Consider the following 21,974-nt stretch of genomic DNA (forward strand, 5'->3'; position numbering starts at 1 on the left):
TGTTAAATGACCAAACAGCAATGCAGCAAAATATCTTGAGAGAATTTCACAGTAGTTAAGACTCTTTACTCTTAATGGTAGAATTTCAGGAAGAAAAATTATTTATAGTTTTATAATGGTACACAAACGGCTCACTGTAATTTAATACAGATATTAGCCATCTGGAATTATGTGGTAATAATATTGGGTATATGACAATAGATGACGTATATTTTGAAGGCGGTTTTTGTTTTTAATAATTTATATGTCATTTTGAAGGATACATATGTATCTGTCATTTATCCTCACTTAGTTATTAAACATTATAGTGTAAACAACAAAGCCTAAAAAGCGTCATATGCGGGAAGTTTTGCTTTAATTCTTTAATTTGAAAAAGGGCCACTGCAGCACACCGATTTCTGGCCAAAGATTATGGTGAATGTGTTCCATCGGGTTCAACGTGCGAGTTTGTGAGGTTCAGAAGTGGTGATTTTGAGATTTTGAAAGATCGCCCAGGACAGCCAAACAAATTTGGCGAATTGGAAGAATTACTCCGTGAAGAATATTTGTAAAACTTAAATAAAAATTTGTAAAATCATTGGGAGCTACTCAAGCAGCAATTTAAAATCGTTTGCGAGCAGAAAAATTCATCCAAAAGCAGGGAATTTGGGTACAATACGAATTTAAGCTGAGAGATATTGAAAGACGATTTTGCTTGAACGCTATAAAAGAAAATCATTTTTGCACCGAATTATTGTTTGCGATGAAAAATGGATCCATTACGATCTCCCAAAGCATAAGATATTGTACGTGAAGCTACGCTGACCAGCCGATTCGACACCAAAGTCTAATATTCATGGCGCTAAGTTAATTCACTTGGTTCTACAAAAAGTTGGCCAATCTATCAAAGATCTGCCAAACTGTTTACAATGTTATTAAACATTATCGGGAGAACTTGTTCGTTAATAGTAAACCAGGTTTAGGCATTAGGATCTTGTTAAAAAAAGACTTAAAGAGCACAAAAAGGTGACAGAAAGCACTATAAAAATCTTAATGGAAGGATTTCCAGAAAAGGTTCATAAATTCATCACTATTGATTAGAACTATATGAATAATATTTTTTGTAAATTGTAATAATAATTTCAATCAAATAAAAAAAAATCAAAACTGTAAGTTTAGTGGTTTCATTTTTATTAACGATTTTTCCGATCTCTCTCCTTATTAATACAAAACGCAATCTTCCTGCCAGTAGCTTCCTGAAATTTCTATTTCTACAATGATCAACTCAAAGCTTTCACTCAATGTTTTATGCTCTAAAGCTATTAATAATATCCACAGTTATGTTAACTGCTGTTAATCGGCCGATAAACTACATTGTTGAAATGTGAGAATCATGAACCAACCTGCAAGCAGGCGTTAGAAACCATTATATTTGAAATCAAATACAATTTCGTAACAATATTTCTAAATTTCTGCAAGTTCGAAATCTATTTTAGACCTATGGTTTCTTGGACAAAGTTGTTTAGAATTCATTACATCTCCCCAACGATTTTTTTTTCTTTTTTTTGAATCCATGCAACCGGAAGTGGTAAAATCTAACACTCTGGATCCCACCTTGTATTCTATTAGGGTTGCAACAAATTTAATTTTCTGAAAGCCTATGTCCTCCTGTACGATTTGTTTATATTTATTATGACATTTTGCAAATAGAAGCCACTGTTCAGTGGCTCCAATTATAATAAGGCAGTTCATCGCGTCTATACTACGCTATTACTCTCCTGAATCTTAACCATGCTTAGAACGGACGGATACGCAAACTTAATTTTGCGCTTGGGTGGCACACTAAAACCATAATTTTTACGAAGTGCTATTACATCTACTCAAAGTCACAACATGATGTGTCATTAACGTCATTGGACCTTATTTGTTGGGAATATTAAAATGTTAATTATTCATAAAGGCGGATATAATTTGTCGCCGTTTTTTAGTTTAAACAGATAAATTTTGGTCGCCTGTAAATCACTTTGTATACTTATAGGGTGGTCAAAGGTTTAATTTTCCAAAAGCTTAGCTTCTCCACTATTTTTTGTTTATGAATTTATTTTTAATCAGAGCAATAAAATATATTTAGAAACAAATGTATAACCATTTATATATTTCAAGTTTGCATAGTGGAACTGTGTGGCGTATGAGTATTCTTAATGTGTGTTTATATATTATTAATTATCATACGTTTAGTATGAACATAAATTCTATTGAATCTCAAACTGTTATTATATTTGCAATGATTTCGGTTTTAATGAAAATTTTGCTTACTTCATAAATTCATTAATAAGGACTGAGATCTAAAAAATCTTAACATACATTAAGGTTTTTATAGTGCTTTCTGTTTTTTTGTTCGAACAGGTCCGTCTAATCTCTGTTTAAAATCTACCACACTTTTGGACACCTTTTTGTGGTCTTCAATTCTCTTTTAACAAGAGCCCAATATCTCTCCACTGACCTTAGCTTCAGGTAGTTTGGAGGTTTTGCAACTCTTAGTGCAAATACCACATTATTGTTCTTGCACCACTCAAGACATTGCATACCATAGTGACACGATGCTGTGCCGAATCTTATATACCCTTCACCAAATTATACTTTAAAATAAAAATTTTAAATATTTTTAGGTAAACAAAATTTAAATTTTTTTCCAGTTGTTTTTTCGAAATTGTTTTTTAAAATTTTTTTTTTAAATTTTATAATTTTTTTTTTAAATTTTATAATTTTTTTTTAATTTTAAGAATTTTTTTTTTTAATATTTAGTGAAAAAAAATTTTGGTGAAAAAAAAAATTCGGTTTAAAAAATATTTTTTCCGATTTTGACCCATTGTAGGTCCAACTTACTATGGTCCTATATAAGTCGTTGCACAGGTCTTTGAAATATCTATCATTAGATATCCATATTGTCTATATTAACGATTTAGTAATCCAGATATGGGTCAAAAATAGGCCAAAAATCGAGGTTGTCCTGGTTTGTGGTGTATGTAAGTTATTTGGGGGCTTCAGAAAGTTGATTTCAACACTCAGACGGACAGACGGACATGGCTATATCGACTCCGCTATCTATAACGATTCAGAATATATATACTTTTTGGGGTCGCAAATGAAAAATGTAGAAATTACAAACGGAATGACAAACTTATATATACCCTTACCACTCATGGTGAAGTGGCAAGGGTACATTCCTTGATGTAAATTTCGGTATTTATGGAGCCCTCTGTAACAAATTTTTGGCAAATCTTTTGTCGCAACTGCATGTTGCTGGCCATACCAAGAATTTTTTGGGAAAATTTTCTGCTTTTGGCTGCTAAACTTTTCTACAACATTCCCTCGAGCATCAGCAACATAAAAATATTGATCCGGAAGCTGGAAAAAATTTTCCAGAACATAAGTTTCGTCAACCATTATGCAGCAGGTATATTTTTTTTATAAAATTTGTCTTCAATTTCTGTGCTCTGTCTTTGGCCTCTAAGCTGAGTTTTAGCAGAGTTCCGGTCAGGAACTTTTTGACCCTTTTATGTTTTTAAACCTGCATTGGCTTTAAATTTTCGTACCAAATAGTCCGAGTACTGAGCTAACCGGATTGCTTTCCCACCGGATTTGTTGGGAGCTCTTTTGAAATGCTTTCTATTTATTGGTTTTCTATCAACGGACCAGTTCTCCCGATATTGTTTAATAACATTGGAATCAGTTTGATGACAGACCTTTTTGTAGGACCAAGTTGGGTTTTGTTGAAAATATTTAATAATTTTAGTACGTACTTTTTTCTTGTCATTAATTTTAATCAGATTAACAACAAATGAACATAATTGACATTAAACATAATAACTGATATACTTTTTAAAGGAAACTTGAACAAAAAAAAAATCAAATAATACTTGGGTTAAAAGTTTTAAGGAAAAACTCACACACGTTTTCCCTTATCTCCTTATCTCACTCCTTAGTTGTGCATGATCACCGCAATCATTTCAAAATTGTTTAATAATATTATGGTCACTTTAATTATTTATATGATTGCGGCAACCATAATACTGTTAAAAAATATTAAAAAATGTTGAAAACTAAATTACGGTGATCATGTACAACAATATTTGATATTTGGGTGTGCTGTTAGCCACCCTTATGAAGAGAATGAAGCAGAAGTTTAAATGCTATGCAAGAAGCCAAAATATTTCGGAGTGATATTTGAGAATAAAATGAAATAGATACCGAAACTAAAGGAAATATTGAGGAACGCTTATGCAGCTAATGACTAAAACCAGGTTTGATTTATTGGTTCCGATCTAGTAGATCTGTGTAGATCTAGCTGTTCTCTTCAACAGCAATATTTAGAGAGTCTTAATAATTAATTGAATTTTTGCGAACGTATGAGTAACATTAATTCCAATCCTCAACTCAAATTGAACACACATACATCCCTTTAAAAGAGAAACAAATATCAATAATTTTTAACATAAAATTAATAATAAAATTTCAAAACAATAACTCGTCCATAGACAAAACATCCTGTTTAAAGTTGTTTAACATAATCAAACGTTGTGTATTAAATTCATTTTAATTTCTAATTTTTTTTTAAACGTCTGCTTTAATATTTTGTTTTTATATTTTTTGTTTTAGAAAAAATACCAAAATTTCCTCATTAACCAAGTTGTGGGGCCCATACCTAAGGTACCTCGATTTGTCATCTTCTTCACCAGCAGCAGCGGCATTTGCTGTACCAGCAGCAGCAGCGGCGGCAGCCTCACCTTCGGCACCTAGTTCACCTTCAGCGCCTTTACGTAATCCTGGAATGTTGGGTATTGAAGGCATAGCTGGCATCGATGGCATAGAGGGCATTGAAGGCATGGCCGGCATTGAAGGTATTGAAGCACTACCCAACCAACCTTTGGCACTGCCTAACCAACCACTGTAAATAGAGCAAGAGAAAAATTACAATTACTAAAAAATTAAAGTAACAATTTTGTATTTTATATTAAAGCTAAACTAAAATTGTACAATAAGTTATTTTTTTCTTGTTTTTAATAATCAACATTGGTTTCTGCTTTAACAAATATATACAATCTTTTAGCTGACATCATCAGCTATTGTATTGATATGGGGTGAAGTTGCATTGTTCATATTGTGTACCATTTTGCAATGAAGAAAAAAAAAAAAAAAGAAAAATGATGTTAAAAAAGAAAAACCATTTATAGAGATTTTGTGAACTTATATTTCGCATTGTTCTGTTTTGTTTTGTGTTTTTTTTCAGTTCTGTATACATTTGATAGTATTATTGACATTGTAGAGCATACAAATGTCATGTGCTGTCAAAATGATGTGTGTGTTTTGTCTTTTTATTCCAGTAGTTCTGGTTAATTGTCCCAAACTGGTGTTTAAAACTATCATTTATGTATATAAATAGCGTTTTATCATGTGGCTGTACTAATTGACCCTACATAGATTACATAGAGTTAGTTACAATACTAGCTACAAAACTGGTTACTTGATTAGCTACATTACCTACATTACAAATAGTCAGTTAAACAGCTACCTTATAGACAGTTTAATAATACTCTGCTACAAAATTACACTTTTTGTCAGAACTTGAAAAGCGACCTAATGGGGGTTATAGGCCTAGGTGAGGACATACTAAAACCGTCTTCAAAGATTTTGAAACACCCTCAAAATTTTAATTTATATTGAAATAACTGTTTAAGGGTAGGTCGTAGTACTTTAGTATCTCTAACTCACACATTTTTAGACCGATTTCAAAATTTTAAACAATTATGGATAAAGAATGGCCCGCATAAAATCTGGACGCATTCAAAACATTATTACAGGGCACCTGGTGAATAAAATCCACAACTCTTTTCATATGTTATGTACAAGATTATACCATTATTCGTTATAAATATCAAGTTTGTAAGTTTAAGATTCTTTAGTACAGACGCGATGGAACAAAATAGATGTGAAAAAATTTTGTACACTTTCTTAAAAAATCCAACATATAGTGGTTGTAAAATTCCAAAACTTCTTAAAATTCCTAAATCTACAGTATATAGTAATATAAATCGTTACAAGACCACAGGATGTATAAGCAGAAAACCAAAACAAGTGAAAAAAGTTATGTCAAGAAGAATATAATAATTTCAATTACAAATAATCCTGGAATGTCCGACCCAGATCGAGCTAAAAAATGTAATAAATGTAGATGTACCATTTATCGTATAAGTGTAATCTGTTGATTAAAGTCCTAAAGAGTGCTCAGGTACCCAAACCGCACAGAAAAACAGGAGTCTGCTGCCAAAAAACGTGCTCGTCTATTATTTTTTATCAATGTTTAAAGGCTGCATAATGATGACACATACGTAAAATGTGATTTTAAACAGTTAGCTGGAAATAAATTTTATATTGAAATCAAGCGTGGAAGCGGCATAAATACAAGTACACCAAATTGGATAAATTTGGGAAAAAATTATGGTATGGCAAGCGATATGCAGTTGTGGTTTGAAGACTGCTGCATTTGTGACATCATCAACAATGACATAAGAATTATACCTAAATGAATCTCTACAAAAAAGAATATTACGGCTTATTAAACGGCACAAATACTCAGTAAAATTTTGGACTGATCTTGCGTCATGCCACTATTCAAATCTTGCCATGAAGTGGTACAAAGACAATGAGGTGAATGTAATACCGAAATTTATGAATCCTCCTAATTGTCCACAATTTCGTCCTATTGAAAAATATTGGGCAAATGTTAAAAATAAATTAAAGAAGAGTAATAAAGAAGCACAAAACGAACGTTTAATGTTAAGAAAATGGAACAAGTATGTTGCACAGGTCGGCTCTGAAGATGTGCAAAAATTAATGGGAAGTATTAAGAGACATGCACGTTCTTTCGTTCGTAATAGCAAAAGTTTTATTTTCTTTCTTATTTTCCATAAATTTAAATAAATTTCCTTTAATTTAATATATTATTTATACAAATCCGTCTTTTCTTTTAAAAGTTATAGCCATTTTCATGCGTCCATATTTTAAGTGGGCCATTCTTTAGACAAAGAATTAAGCTTTCCTTTTATGTAGGCATAAAATGTATATTTTAAGAAATTGTTTTTTTTTTTTGTAAAAAATTAAAATTTTTTTTTATTTTTTTTTTCGTAATTTTTCAAATTCAACAATAGTTATTTAAATTTTTTTCTATGAAACCAACTTTTTTTTTGCTCAGTGTTTTAAAGACAATTTTATATAGACAAAAACATGACGTTTCTTTTTATATTTTACAAATATTTTTTTGTACAGTTTTTTTTTTTATTCATTTAAACCATTTCAATTCAAATATTTGTCACATATTGAACTGATTTCAATTATTTTATAATTGAATCAAGTATTCATGTGCTCAAAAACAAAATTTTCTGATATTTTCTATTGAATTTTGAGTTTTGAATTTGATAATTGCGATTCACGGGATTTTTAGTCGGGAATCCCGGGAATTAAAGACTGACGAAAATACATAGAAAACACCAAAAAACAGTGAAAAGTTTTTTATAGTTTTTTCTTATATCTCGGCAATAATATACCGCTTATTATTATTATTTATTTTGGGTTTTTCGTATGAAAATTTAAAAAGTGAATTCATTATTTATAGAATTTATTTCTTATTGAATTATTCTAATTTCTTTAAATTTCTTCTTGAAATCCATAACAAAATAGCTTCAAAAATTTATTAAATGATTAAATTGTTCTTCAATTCAGATCTATTACAAACAGGCTTAAGACAATTTTTTCGATTAATTTTGTAAATAATTTGATTTAACCATTAAAAGTTTGAATAAAATCTGTTATTTATTAATTAACTTTAAAATTAATTCAGTTTAGACAAAGGCTTTGGAATGAATCTAAAAAATTAAATATTAGGAATGGATTTATGGAATAAAAGGCTGATATTCTTTAAGATTTTAGTGAATTAAGCACAAATTTGATTAATTTAATGATATTTAATAATTATAACACTAAGTTTTTATATGAAATTTGGCTATAATATTCCTAATTTACATTATCATTATATATTTCGGGAATAGCCGGGTACCCGGGAATGTAGAAAAAAAATTTCCCGATTCCCGGGATTCACAAAAGGTCGGGAAATTAAAAACCCTACTTTCATATTAAAATAATCAATGAAAAGTGACTAAAATCAAAAAAGTTGATAAACTTTGTTTTGTTTTTAGATATTCTTAACAAAGACAATACTTATAACCAGGGAAACCAAAATATGCAAATGCATGTTTTTTCTGGTGAGTCTAATGAGCACATGGATAAGATATTTACACGTTTCAGAACTATTTAAGAATTTTGGCATCGATTTGTTAGTGCATATTTTTGCATATTTATTGCATATTTTTGCATATATTTGTTTTAAGAGCATATTTATGTCATATTTTGCGTTTTTAGAGCATATTTTACTGTTTGATAGCATATTTTGAGTTTATCAAAAACAAATTTTGTCTTACTTATTTTTCGCTGTTGTGTTACAGGTTTTTACTTCCTTTGTTTAAAATTCAAAATTGAAAAATAGATGGATTTTCACCAAAAAAAATATTTAAAAAACAGAAATTTTTTTTTTAAAATTTAAAATAACAATTCGAAAAATTTTTTTATCCAAAAAATGAAAAAACTGAAAAAAATGTTCACCTAAAAAAAATTTTTTTTTTCCAAAAAATTAAAAAACTGAAAAATAATGTTTGTTCACTTAAAAATATTTAAATTTTTTATTTTGAAGTATAATTAGGTGAAGGGTATATAAGATTCGGTACAGCCGAATATAGCTCTCTTGTTTTGATATAAAATAAGCACTATTTTAATAATAGCTCCATCTAAATATCAAATTTTAGTTATAATTCAAACTTAACCGTTCTAAGTGTTAAAGAAATATTGTCTTTTAAATTTCTCCAGTAACATCAGTTGATGTCGAAAGAACATTTTCTATGTATAAAAATGTTTTCAGATCCAATAGACAACGATTTTTATTTGAAAATTTAAGTAAATTTTTTTTGGTTAAAAATTATGTAAAAGTTTGTTTTAATGTTTTTACTGCATATTTAAAGCGCTTAAAACGCTTTTTTAGAGCATATTTCCGGTTTCCCTGCTTATAACTTACAAATGTATCAATAAATGCATGTAATTTTAAAGCGTAATCAGTTTTCTTTCTAAACACGTTAAAAAATTTAAAATCGGACAAAAACTGCTTGAGTCACAGGTCGATAAGTTGACGAACATCACTGAAAACGGTTTTCTTAGAATAACTTCTGAATTTGAGGGTGTTTCTGAAATTTGTTTACACAATTTGTAATGTACTCAGCAAGACCTATAACCCACTCTAGGTCGTTTTCCAAGTTTTTTTCCATCGTAGCATCGTGTAACCGATTGCTTGTACTCTCCAATATATTACTTCTGGTGAGTAAAGTAACTAATTTTTAACGTACAGTACCAAAAAAGTTTAAACTGACTACACTCTAGTTTACTTAGAGACACTAAACTGATAATTGACTTCACACTAGATTACCTGGGATGTATAAAGTAACCAAACTGTACTACTAAGAGCACATATGTAACAAATTACTCAAAATATATAAATTGTTGTCAGCCAAGTAATCAGATATTAGTGACAATTACTGCCTCTAAAACTGCTGGGATATTTCTACATTCGAAAAAAATAATAATAATAAAAAAAAACACATACAAATTTATGTACCAATTCAAATTGAGTAGCTGCAACATGATGATGCTGGCAGAACAAATACCAATCGCTGCAATATTTAGGTTAAATATGTTTTAACACAAATAACAATTCTACATTTAAGTATAAAAGAATTTTATGATTGATGATTGATTGATTTTGTATGGGTAGGAAGGAGTGTGTGAGCGAACATAAGCGTTTATTGGAACTTGTACTCGTACATCAATTTGGAGTACACAATTTTTTATTTATCTATGTTTATAAAAAAAAATAACGTAAATACAATCAATTTTATTTAGAAATTGCAAATATTTCGCAAAAACTTTTGGTATTTGGTGTGAAAATGATTTAAATGTTTAAAGACTTTGTTGTTCAAGAAGTTATTTTACATAGAAAATAGTGTCGGATGTACAAACAACCGCTAGGATTTAAAAAATTAATAACGTGCCAAGTCCACTTTTTATATTGGGTGTATGACTTAAAAACTGAGTGATTTACAATGTTTTTAATAACTTATATGACATTTTGAAGACTACATATCTGTCATTTACATTTACAACATAGTTATTGGACATTAAATGCGTTAAATGCGGGAAGATTTGCTTTAGTTCTTTAATTTGATCAAAAAGCTACTGAAGCACACCGATTGCTCACCAAAGCTTATGGTGAATGTGTTGCATCGGTTTCAATGTGCCAGAAATACTTTGTGCGGAAGACAAATATCACAGAGGTCAGCTAACAAGTTAGAAGACCAAGGCATTACTCCATGAAGATTGTTGAGCTTGCAAAATCATTGGGAACTACTCAAGCAGTAATTTCAAAACGTTTGCTAGCAGCAGGATTCTTCCAAAAGCAGGGAAATTGGGTACCATACGAATTGAAGCTGAGAGATGTTGAAAGACGATTTGGAATGTCCGAAACGATGCTTGAACACTATAAAAGAAAATAATTTTTGCACCGAATCATTATTTGCGATGAAAAATGGATACATTACAATAACCCGAAGCGTAAGTGATCGTACGTGAAGCCAGGACAACCAGCCGAATCGACACCAAAGCCTAATATCCATGGCGCTAAGTTAATTCACTTGGTTCTATAAAAAGTTGACAAAAAAAGGTCTGCCTTTAAACGGGTTTCAATGATATTAAACAGTATCGGGAGACCTTGTCCGTTGAGAGTAAACTAGTTTCAGGCATAAGGAATTGTGCACATGATGTTCCTAAAGCTAATAAATAGAAAGCTTTTTTCAAAAAAGCTACAAATCAGTCAAGTTAGCCCAGTAATCGGACTATTTGGTACCAAAAGTTAAAGCCAATGCAGGTTTAAAAACATACAAGGCTGAAAAAATTCTTGACAGGAACTCTGCTAAATATTTAGAGGCCAAAGACATAGCACGGAAATTGAAGTCAATTGCATAATGTATGACGAAACGTATGTTCTGTAATATTTTTCTGGGTCAATAATTTTATGTTGCTGATGCTCGAGGAAATGTTGTAGGAAGGTTTTGGACCCAAAAGCATACAATTTTCCCAAAATGTTCTTAGTATGGCAAGCAATAATTTGCGAAATTTACATCAAGGAATGTTTACAAAAAAGTATGCTTCAATTCATAGGACTTCATAATGTGTCCACTTATTTTTTTTGGCTTGATTTGGCATCCAGTCACTATGGTAAGCAAGGTCTTGAGTGGTACAACAACAATAATGTGGTATTTGTACCAAGAATAGCAAGTCCTCCAAACTGCCTGGAGGTAAGGCCCGTGGAGAGATATTTGACTCTTGTTAAAAGAGAATTAAAGTGCACAAAAAGTCGACAGAAAACACTAATCTTAATGGAAGGGTTTCCGGAAAAGGTTCATAAATTCATGACCATTGATTAGAACTATAAAAATATTATTTTTTGTAAATCAAGTCTTATCATAATCTGAGAACTTATCATAATCTGAGAGCTTAAGTCTTATCATAATCTGAGAACAACATATTATGATAAAATTATTCATCATAAATATGGTTGCCACAAACATATATTTGTTTACTGTAACCATATATATGGTTGATACAATCATGTGAATCGTAAATTAACCATATTATGGTTACCACAATCATGTAAATAGTTACTGTGACTATAATATTGTTAAAAATCTTGTAACACTATTTAAATGGTTACAGCAACCATGCCCAATTATATTTTTTCTCTGCGTGTGCATATTGCTTGCCATACCAAGAACTTTTTCGGAACATTTTCTGCTTTGGGGTCATAAACTTTTCCACAACATTCCCTCTAGCATCAGCAGCATAAAAATATTGTCCCGGAAGCTGCGAAAAAATTTCCAGAACATATGTTTTGTCATCCATTATGCAGCAGGTATATTTTTTTTATAAAATTTGTCTTCAATCTCCGTGCTCTGTCTTTGGTCTCTAAATTTTTAAGCAGAGTTCCCTACAGGAACTTTTTGAGCCTTGTATGTTTTTAAACCTGCATTGGCTTTAACTTTTCGTAACAAATAGTCCAAGTACAGACTTAAGCGGACTGCTTTCCTACCGGATGTATTGGGAGTTCTTTTGAAAATGATTTCTATTTATTGGCTTTAGAAACATCATGTGGACCATTTCTTCTATATGAACCAGGTTTTCTATCAACGGACAAGTTCTCCCGATACTGTTTAATAACATTGGAATCAGTTTGATGGCAGACCTTTGATTGTTTGGCCAACTTTTTGTAGAACCAAGTTGGATTTTATTAAAAATATTTAATAATTTTATTACGCACATTTTTCTCGCCACTCATTTTAATAAGATTAACAACAAATGAACATAATTGATATACTTTTCAAAAAAAAAATTAAATAATACTTGGGTTAAAAGTTTTAATGAAAAATTACAAATATTTCATGTGTGGCGTATGAGTATTCTTAATATATGTTAACATATTTATAATAATCATACGCCTAGTATAGCACCGTACGACACTCAATATTAGACACGAATCGGGTGATATACGTGTGAAACAATAAATGAAATGGAGAAAAACTGCGTTTTCAGTTTTTCGTGATCCTGTTTCCTTTTAAAAGAACTTCAAATTTTCAGAGGAGTACATTTAAAAAAAAAATGTTTTAAAATAATTCTGATCATCCTACTATATAAAATTTGGTGTCAAATGATCAATAAGAGTTGTAAAATATTTCGTATTATTTTTATTTTATCCTGTAAGGATCAAAAGATGTCAAAAATGTCCTTTCAAATTTGTATCCTTGAATATCCTTTTAGATTTCCAATAATTTTTTTTTTTTTAAAAATAGTAAGTAAATGATCCAAATATTGAATACCACATTTCAAAATTTCATCCTTCTATCTTAACTACTTACTAAGTGTTAAAAAATATTTTAAATTTTAATTATTTGATTTTTTATATTTTATTTTAATATTTCATTCGAAAAAAATATAACAAAATCCGTTGTTGAAAGCAACGAAGAAGACTTTTTAATAAACAAGTAAAATGGTATAGTGGGGCAAGCCCGACCTTATGATAGCCTACACCGGGTATATATATGATTATAAAGAGTTTTCTTTTGATATGAAACTTATTTGAATACACACATTTTCGGTAGTGGGCCTTATATGGGAGCTATGACTAATTATGGACCAATCGTCACAAAATTTGGTGGGATGAATTGCGAATATATGAAACATATTTGCGTTGAATTTTGTTTGGATACTGACATATTTCAGAGATTTATGTATATTAATGACATTTTCGAGAATGCTGCTTATATGGGAGCTATGGAATATTGTTGACCGATCGTCACGAAATTTGGTCGTGAGAGTTCGGCTTACATAAAACTAAATTGTGCTTAATTTGGTTTGAATATGTTTGTAGTTAAGATATTTACTATTTTCAAATAGGCCAATTGTATGGGGGCTAGGATAAATAATGGGCTGATTCTAACCAAATTCTTTGTCCTTGCCTTTGTCCTTTGTGCAATATAAACGTTTGTGCCAAATTTTGCCGAATTATCTTTAAACCTGCGACCTGTAGTTTGATTACAAGGTTTACATGAATGGACGGACAGACGTACAGACGGACGGACATCGCTTAGACGACTCAGAAAGTGATACTGAGCAGATTGGTATACTTTAAGGTGGGTGTTGGGTCAATATTTTTGTATGTTGCAAACAACAGCTCTAACCGATTTTACCTCCCCCACTATGGGGGTGTAGTTTATAAACATGCACATTTCTTAATAAAACTTTTTTGTATACTAATACATTTTTTTTATATTTTAATTTGACCTTTATATATATAAAGGATAAAATTTTGACATTTAGTATAGAATATTTGGGTCGGACGGTGTAATTATATGTATTCTATTGAATTTGTAAGGCTTTTGTTCTGCTATGATTTTTCATAAAAATATTGAATCCAAAACTAGTTCAGATATTATTATATTTGTAATGATTACAGTATGAATATCTTTTCCATACTTCATAAATTCATTAATAAGTAGAATTTGTTTAAATTTTAAGTTAATTCATCTAACTTTAGTGACATATTTTGTACCATCTATTTTTCATTTTACTATGAACTAACTGTGCACTAGTTTTTTTTATGTTAGTTTCTAACTAAAACTCAACAACTCTGCTGCTTCCTTAAAAATGTTTCATTTCCTTCCTAAATATATCTTTTGTTTTCTAAAAAAAACACATTTTCTAAAAATCTAATTTATGTGTTCATTTGTTTGCCAAGTTAAATTTAAGTAAAACAAATAAATTACAAACATTACTAGTGACACACTAATGCATGAAACTGAAAATGGAAAACAGCACACATACGCATTTGTTTATACATATAAACACACTCTCAGCAGGATATATTCATAATTTATTTGTTTTTTTTTTTTTTCAGCCTCTTATTTTATATTTTAAAATTACTGTTGAACATTAGCAACAGCAACAAGAATCTAGCAGTAGAAACCACCAAACAACGGCAACAGCAATTACACGTTTTATGTAGATGCGTTATTAGTTCTACCCGGGTGTAGGGCATACACATCCCAGCAGTTCTAGGAAACTATTCCGAACTAATGATTTTACCTATCATATATGGTGACAACTAGTTACATAACTAGCCACATGAATGGTTATTTTGCCCCTTTAGGTCTACAATGAGTCTGTCTGATAGCAGGTCCAAAGTTGCCAATGCATTGGATTCATATATCGTTTACATATAGTCAATTACCTTACTAGATACCTAACTGGTCACTTTACCAGCTACTTAACTAGTTATTTTAACATGTACGGGTGCTAAGTGACCTCAAAAAGACATCTTACAGACAGTCCAATAACCGATTGGATGTAAACAAACCTTCCTCACATAACTCTCCAAAAGATAAAGTGACTACACTCTAGTTTACTTGGAGACACTAAAGAGACACATGACTTCACGTTAGGTTGCATGGGATGTCAGTATACTTAAGCTAAAACAAAATAAACTGTATGAGAATTATATCAATATAATTTGTAAACAAATCAGTGCACTGCGAAATAAAAGATTAAACTGACTACACTCTAGATTACTTAGAGACACTTAAGTGACAATTGACTTCACGCTAGATTACCTGGGATGTATAAAGAAAACAACTGACTTCTCTCTGAACTACAAAGAGCACATACATGTCAAATGACCCAAATTATATAAATTGAAGTCTGTCAAGTGATCAGACTTTAGTAAAAATTACTGTCTCTAAGGGATGCATTGACTACTTGTTTAACTGCTGGAATACTTATGTATATTTGTTTCTATTTTTAATGTATCACTAACACTGACACATTTTCATTTATTAATTTATTTTTTTCTGCTGCTCTCTATCTTCCATGTGAGGCATAAACCGCAGACTTTATAATGAACAAAAAAAAATATATATTTAAATTACACTATTTAATTTAAATTTAGTGTGGTGCTCAATTGACATTTTCCTGGCTTGAGTTGAAGTGTGTTGTGAAAATTGGTTTTGTGGTTGTTAAAAGTGAATAAGAAAAAACTAATTGAGATGAAAATTTAAATTTTAAAGCAAATTAAAGTTATAGCTATGAAAAATCTTAAGCAAATACAATAATTTCAGGTCTTAATTAAACATCACACAGTGATGCTGATCACTGCCCTCAAATGTATGCTAACAAAATTGTATGTTAATCAAATTTTTCGATTTGAAAGCTGATAAAAAAATTTTCGTTTAAGATATCGTAAACATTTTTGCAATTCAAACAAATCGTTATGTTTTTAATGAAAAATAGAAAAAATAATTTTGATAAAATAAATTTTAGTATAAGTTTTAGGCTATTCAATAAAATGCTACTGAAAATTTAACTATTTTTACAAAATCTAAACCCCTACCCACATTTCTAAGCGGGTGGGTAACAATTAAATGCATATATGCCATAATTTGTAAAGAAATTTGAAAAATACGACGTGACTTTTTTGTTTTTAAATGATAAACTATGATTCACTATAGTAGACAACTGACTGAAGTAGGGTGAACAACTCTATCGATTTATAACTTTATTATTAATAATTTTTGAAGTTAGTAAGGAGTGAGATCAAAAAACCTTATCACAATATTTTACTTAAAACTTTTAACCCAAGTATTATTTGATTTTTTGATTAAGTTACCTTTGAAAAGTATGTCAGTTAATATGTTGAATGTCAATTATGTTCATTTGTTGTTAATCTGATTAAAATGAGTGACGAGAAAAAAGTGCCTACTAAAATTATTAAATATTTTCAATAAAATCCAACTTGGTCCTACAAATAGTTGGCCAAACAATCAAAGATCTGCCGTCAAACTGATTCCAATATTATTAAACACTGTCGGGACAACTTGTCTGATGATAGAAAATCTGGTTCTGGTAGAAGGAATAGTACACATGCTGTTTTTAAAGCCCATAAATAGAAAGCTCATTTTCAAAAGAGCTTCTAACATATCTGGTAGGAAAGTTAGCTCAGTTAAACAAAGTTAAAGCCAATGCAGGTTTAAAAATATCCAAGGATCAAAAAGTGTCTGACAGAAACTCTGCTAAAAATTTAGAGGCTAAAGAAAGAGCACGGAAATTGAAGTGAAATTTTATAATAAAACGAAATGTATGTTCTGGAAATATTTTCGAAGTGTCCGGTTCAATATTTTTATGTTGCTGATGCACGAGGGAATGTTGTAGAAAAGTTTAGAACCCAAAAGCAGAACATTTTCCCAATAATTTCTGGGTATGGCAAGCAATATGCAGAAGCCAAAGATTTGTTACAAATTGCTTTCTAAATACCGAAATTTACATCAAGGAATGCACAGTGGGGCAGAATCAAAATTTTTTGGAAATAAATCTGGCATTTCTAAACGGCTGGTCCTATCGGGATAAAATTATGTAGACCCCTTTCACACTAGGCAATTTAGTTGCGCAAGTCCCTTCTGTTTGTAGATACCAGAGGTAATGTCGGGTTAAGGAGAAGAAAATTTTACATGCTAATATAAAAATTTTATTAGTATGAAAAAGTGCAATATTTTTTAAGAACGGAGTTTTAAAGTGGCATATTTTTGAATCTAATTGAGATATTGACTTGATTTTTTTTTGTAAGACCAAAAATTAACAAAAATATAGCTCGGAAATAAATGTGGATCAAATTGTTCCAAATATTTGCAATCCTATTAAAATTTTGATATAAATTTTAGTTTTAGAAACTCAATGAATATGTAATATGTGATAAAATCTTTATTTATTAACGAAACTCAATGAAATTTTCAACGTTTTTTAAGTTTGTCATTCTAAAAAACAAGGTGTAAAAAAAACTTCTCAAAGGGTCAATCAATCCCGCAATTCCTAAAAATTGTAGCGAAAATCCCAAAAATGCTATGTTTTACAATTTTGCCTATAGGGTCCACATTTCCTTCGGGGCTGGGAAAATACTTTGGCGATAAATAGGAAACACATCAAGGTTTCCAAAGCTGCTATTTGTTTTCTGATCCCAGCTTTGGGATTTTAGAACATGTGGCCCAAATTTGAATTTTTGATAAAAAATTAGGTCAAATTCACAAGGGCGTAGGGGCGACATATATTTGAAGAATATGACATGTTTTTTAAATCAAAATGTTCTCCGTGAAGATATCTTTCAGATAAACATAAAATTGTTATATGTTCTTAAAGAAAGTTTTTTTGTTTAATTAAAAAAGAGTTAAGTCACCTTTTCGCCCAAAAAACAGCAAAAATGAACTATTTTTTGAATATTTAAATTGAAAATCGTTTATTTTTGGATACGTAATAGATATTGACCGCAAATCGTTTGTATATTATTGCCAATTTAGTTGTATAACTATTCGATTAGGTCTGAAATTACGTCCTATATTTTTAAAATAGCGGGCCAAAGTGTGGCAAAATTTTAAAATTTCAATTTTTAAATGCCTATAACTCGAAAATTTTTTTTATTATTATTTATCTTGCCCTTAAATCTATAAAATAAATGGACGCCAAACTAATAGTGATATTTAATATGACCCCTTAACGTATGTGATATATTTAATTTTAAATAAATTAATATTCCACATACGTCTCGATAACTTTATTAAATTATTGTGGTTGGCTGATTCTTTATTAGTTGTGCACAGTTAAAATGCAAAGAAATTAACAGCAAAATAAAAAACATAAAAAAGCAGATAAATTAAAAATTGAAAAAATAAATCCATTAACTGAAACAAAAGAAAAAGCCAGTAGGATGCTCAAGTGTGCACACAGAGAACACACACTCCACAGAAATACAAAAAAAAAACAAGTGATAAAAATTAAAATTGCTTCTGAAAGCCATCTACTACAACCAGTCTCTGCGGTCCAATATAATTAAATTTACTGACAATCCACAATTGCATTACAAAGCAATAACAAGCCAAAAATATATTTATATATGTATGTACTTACAAACATGTAGACATACATACATATATTTTAATGTACATATGTATGTACATTAGAGTGTCCCAAAAGCTTTTTCGGAAGAGGTTGAGATTTTATAAAAAATCGCGTTTGTCGCCTTCGAGTTTTCTTCATCATTTTGTCAAAACCCACGATTTTCTTTACTTTTGAGGAAACATTTTAAAAGAAAAATGTCCAAATTCCTAATAATATTTTCGATTTTAATTCGAAATAAGTTCCATTAAAAACTCCAAACATCAAATAAAATGTGCAACCTCTAAACGATATCTGAATTTGCTCAAATTCAGCATTTGATTTTTAGCTGACGGAGCAAAAAAATGTAAACTTTGGGAGCATCGAAAATCGCATAAGAGCCATCCTAATATAATATAGTATCTGGAGCACAACTATATTTATAGATAAAAGAAAAACAACATGTTAACTGGGTAAAAACGGAACTGAAAAAACACCAAGAATAATGCAACGCAAAATAGTTGGACATAAAACTTCATAGAGACAGCAAACATCATCACTAATACCACTACAAACACACTCTCTCACACACAAATACACACATTACTTATTTCCGGTTACTTCCTCTTACTCGTTTATGCAACAACAAACCATTGAACTTATTCATATACAAGTTTTACAGTTTTATCTACGACTACACAACAACTACAATTTTACAAAAGCAGCAAATTGCATACAGTGTTTTTTTGCTGTTGTTGCTGTGTTCTTTTCACTCATACAAATTTCCCTATATTTTGTAAAACTATTAAAACGACCACAAGCTTGCACTCAAGCTCATATATTTTCCCTCAATTTACTCTCTGCCAACTCCCTTTTGAAAGACACTGCGCTTTCTTATACAAGATGTTCTTGTTAGTGTTGTTTTTTTTTTGTTGCTGGAAGTGTTGGGTGTTCATTAATTGTTTGGTTGTTTGGGGTGGTTTTGGTTGGCTACACACTTTGGCTAGATGGCATCTGTCTTTTGTTTTTATAACTTTGAATTGATTATGGGTTAAAGTGAAGATGAACAAGTAGAAGAAGAACAACAAATTATGACATATGTCGGTTTGGGTCATTTGCTTAAATACAGTGGGGTAGATAAATACACGTTTGGTTAAGATAATTTTTTTTATTGAAAAATACCACAACTAGGGTGATTGTTAGATTGTATATAAGGAAGCCTTATACACTAACTGGCATTTCTAGAAGTTATGTTTTATAAGTAATTATGTGTACGTTTATTTAGTTATTAATTGAACCAAGCGAAAAAATACTATAAAAAAACGTAGCTCCAAACTATCATCCAGTAAAAATAATATGTTTAAATAACAAATATTTTCTTTACTACATGACAAACAGCTCTACAAGAACAAGGTCTATACCAATCAATTGTTAGGCCATGAACTTTTTACACTACATGATCGTTCGTTCTGAAAAAGGAACGGCCATGATCACGAGATAAGGTTTTAAGGAGAATGGCAAAGTCGCTTTTTACAATATTTAACTGGATCCTTATGGATCTAATGGCCAAAAAATGGTATTCACTACGACCTTCTGGCTAAATGCGATTGGTCACGCCCCACATTGGTTGAAGTAAATAGAACGAGCGGCTAATAATAGAAGAAGTTGTCGAAGGACAATGATACTAGGCACATAGGCATTTTTTTGTTTGAATCAAGATAAAATGGAAAAATCAAAATGATCCGCCCACTTTTACGCCCACCTCCCATACAAAGTGAAAATTAAATTTTGACCTACGGCATTGTTTTTTGGCACATAGCATTTTTAAACACTCATAATCATTTAAGTGAAATTTGAAAAATATCCGCCCACTTCCCATACAACTTGTATTGAAAAAGTGGCATAACTCCCTTGATTTTTAATGCATCAACACAATTTTCACAAAAAATAAATATTACAATTGTAGAATGGGCTCCTGAAAATATATACCTGATCCGCCCACTTTTACGCCCATCTCTCGTAGAAAAAACATGAATAAGTAATTTAAGCATAGTCTTTTAATAATTTGTTAACATCATTATCGTACTCCAATTTTTATACCCTACTCCACCATAGTGCGGAGGTTATAATGCGTTTGTGCAGATGTTTGTATACCGATCGACTCAGAATCACTTTCTGAGTCGATTAAACGATGTCCGTCCATCCGTCTGGTCGGCTGGCTGTCCATGTAAAGCTTGTGCGCAGAGTACAGGTCGCAATTTTGAAGATATTTCGATCAAATTTGGTACATATTATTTTATCGGCCCAAGGACCAAGCCTATTGAAACTGGCTGAAATCGGTCCATTATTTCACCTAGCCCCCATTTCCTTCCGAAATTGGACTTTATCGGTCATAAATGTTTAATTATACCCTACACCACCATAGTGGGGAGGGTATAATGCGTTTGTGCAGATGTTTGTAACGCCCAAAAATATTAGTCTAACACCCACCTTAAAGTATACCGATCGACTTAGAATCACTTTCTGAGTCGATTAAACGATGTCCGTCCGTGCGTCTGGTTGGCTGGCTGGCTGGCCATGTAAACCTTGTGCGCAGAGTACAGGTCGCAATTTTGAAGATATTTCGATCAAATTTGGTACATATTACTTTTTCGGCCCAAGGACCAAGCCTATTGAAATTGGCTGAAATCGGTCCATTATTTCACCTAGCCCCCATACAAATGTCCCCTCGAAATTGGACTTTATCGGTCATAAATGTTTAATTTATCTATGTATCTACACAAATTTCGCTCCAAATAATTTTTATATATACAAAATTCATGTCACCAAATTTTGTTACGATGGGTCCATAATTAGTCATAGCTCCCATATAGACCCGCTTCCGAAAATCACTTTAACGTGCATAAATCGCTTAAAAATGTTGGTATACACACAAAATTCAACATAGTTAACTTTAATATAGACATAACTCACACGACCTAATTTTATGGTGATCGGTCCATAATTGGTCATAGCTCCCATATAAGGCCCACTTCCGAAAATCACTCAAAAATATAAATTATTGATATTTTAAAAGAAAAATATTTTTACTCATTTTCTTGGTGTAGGGTATTATATGGTCGGGCTTGACCGACCATACTTTCTTACTTGTTTATATATGTATCTCCACAAATTGCGCTCCAAATAACTTTTATATATACAAAATTCATGTCACTAAATTTTGTACGATCGGTCCATAATTAGTCATAGCTCCCATATAGACCCGCTTCCGAAAATCACTTTAACGTGCAAAAATCGCTTAAAAATGTTTGAATACT

At 30.8% G+C, this 21,974-nt stretch overlaps 1 protein-coding gene across 6 annotated transcripts in view; it reads right to left on the bottom strand.

The window, feature by feature from the left end:
- Sap47 (Synapse-associated protein 47kD) overlaps nucleotides 1-21,974 on the bottom strand; it is a 210,735-nt gene that overhangs the window by 64,981 nt on the left and 123,780 nt on the right. For all 6 annotated transcript variants that reach the window (XM_065506310.1, XM_065506328.1, XM_065506293.1 and 3 more), the window contains exon 4: nucleotides 4,685-4,927. In XM_065506310.1, the coding sequence (XP_065362382.1) occupies nucleotides 4,685-4,927 (243 nt within the window). The remainder of the gene's footprint in view (nucleotides 1-4,684; nucleotides 4,928-21,974) is intronic.

This window comes from Calliphora vicina, chromosome 1 (genome assembly GCF_958450345.1).
Source record: "Calliphora vicina chromosome 1, idCalVici1.1, whole genome shotgun sequence".
NCBI lineage: Eukaryota > Metazoa > Arthropoda > Insecta > Diptera > Calliphoridae > Calliphora > Calliphora vicina.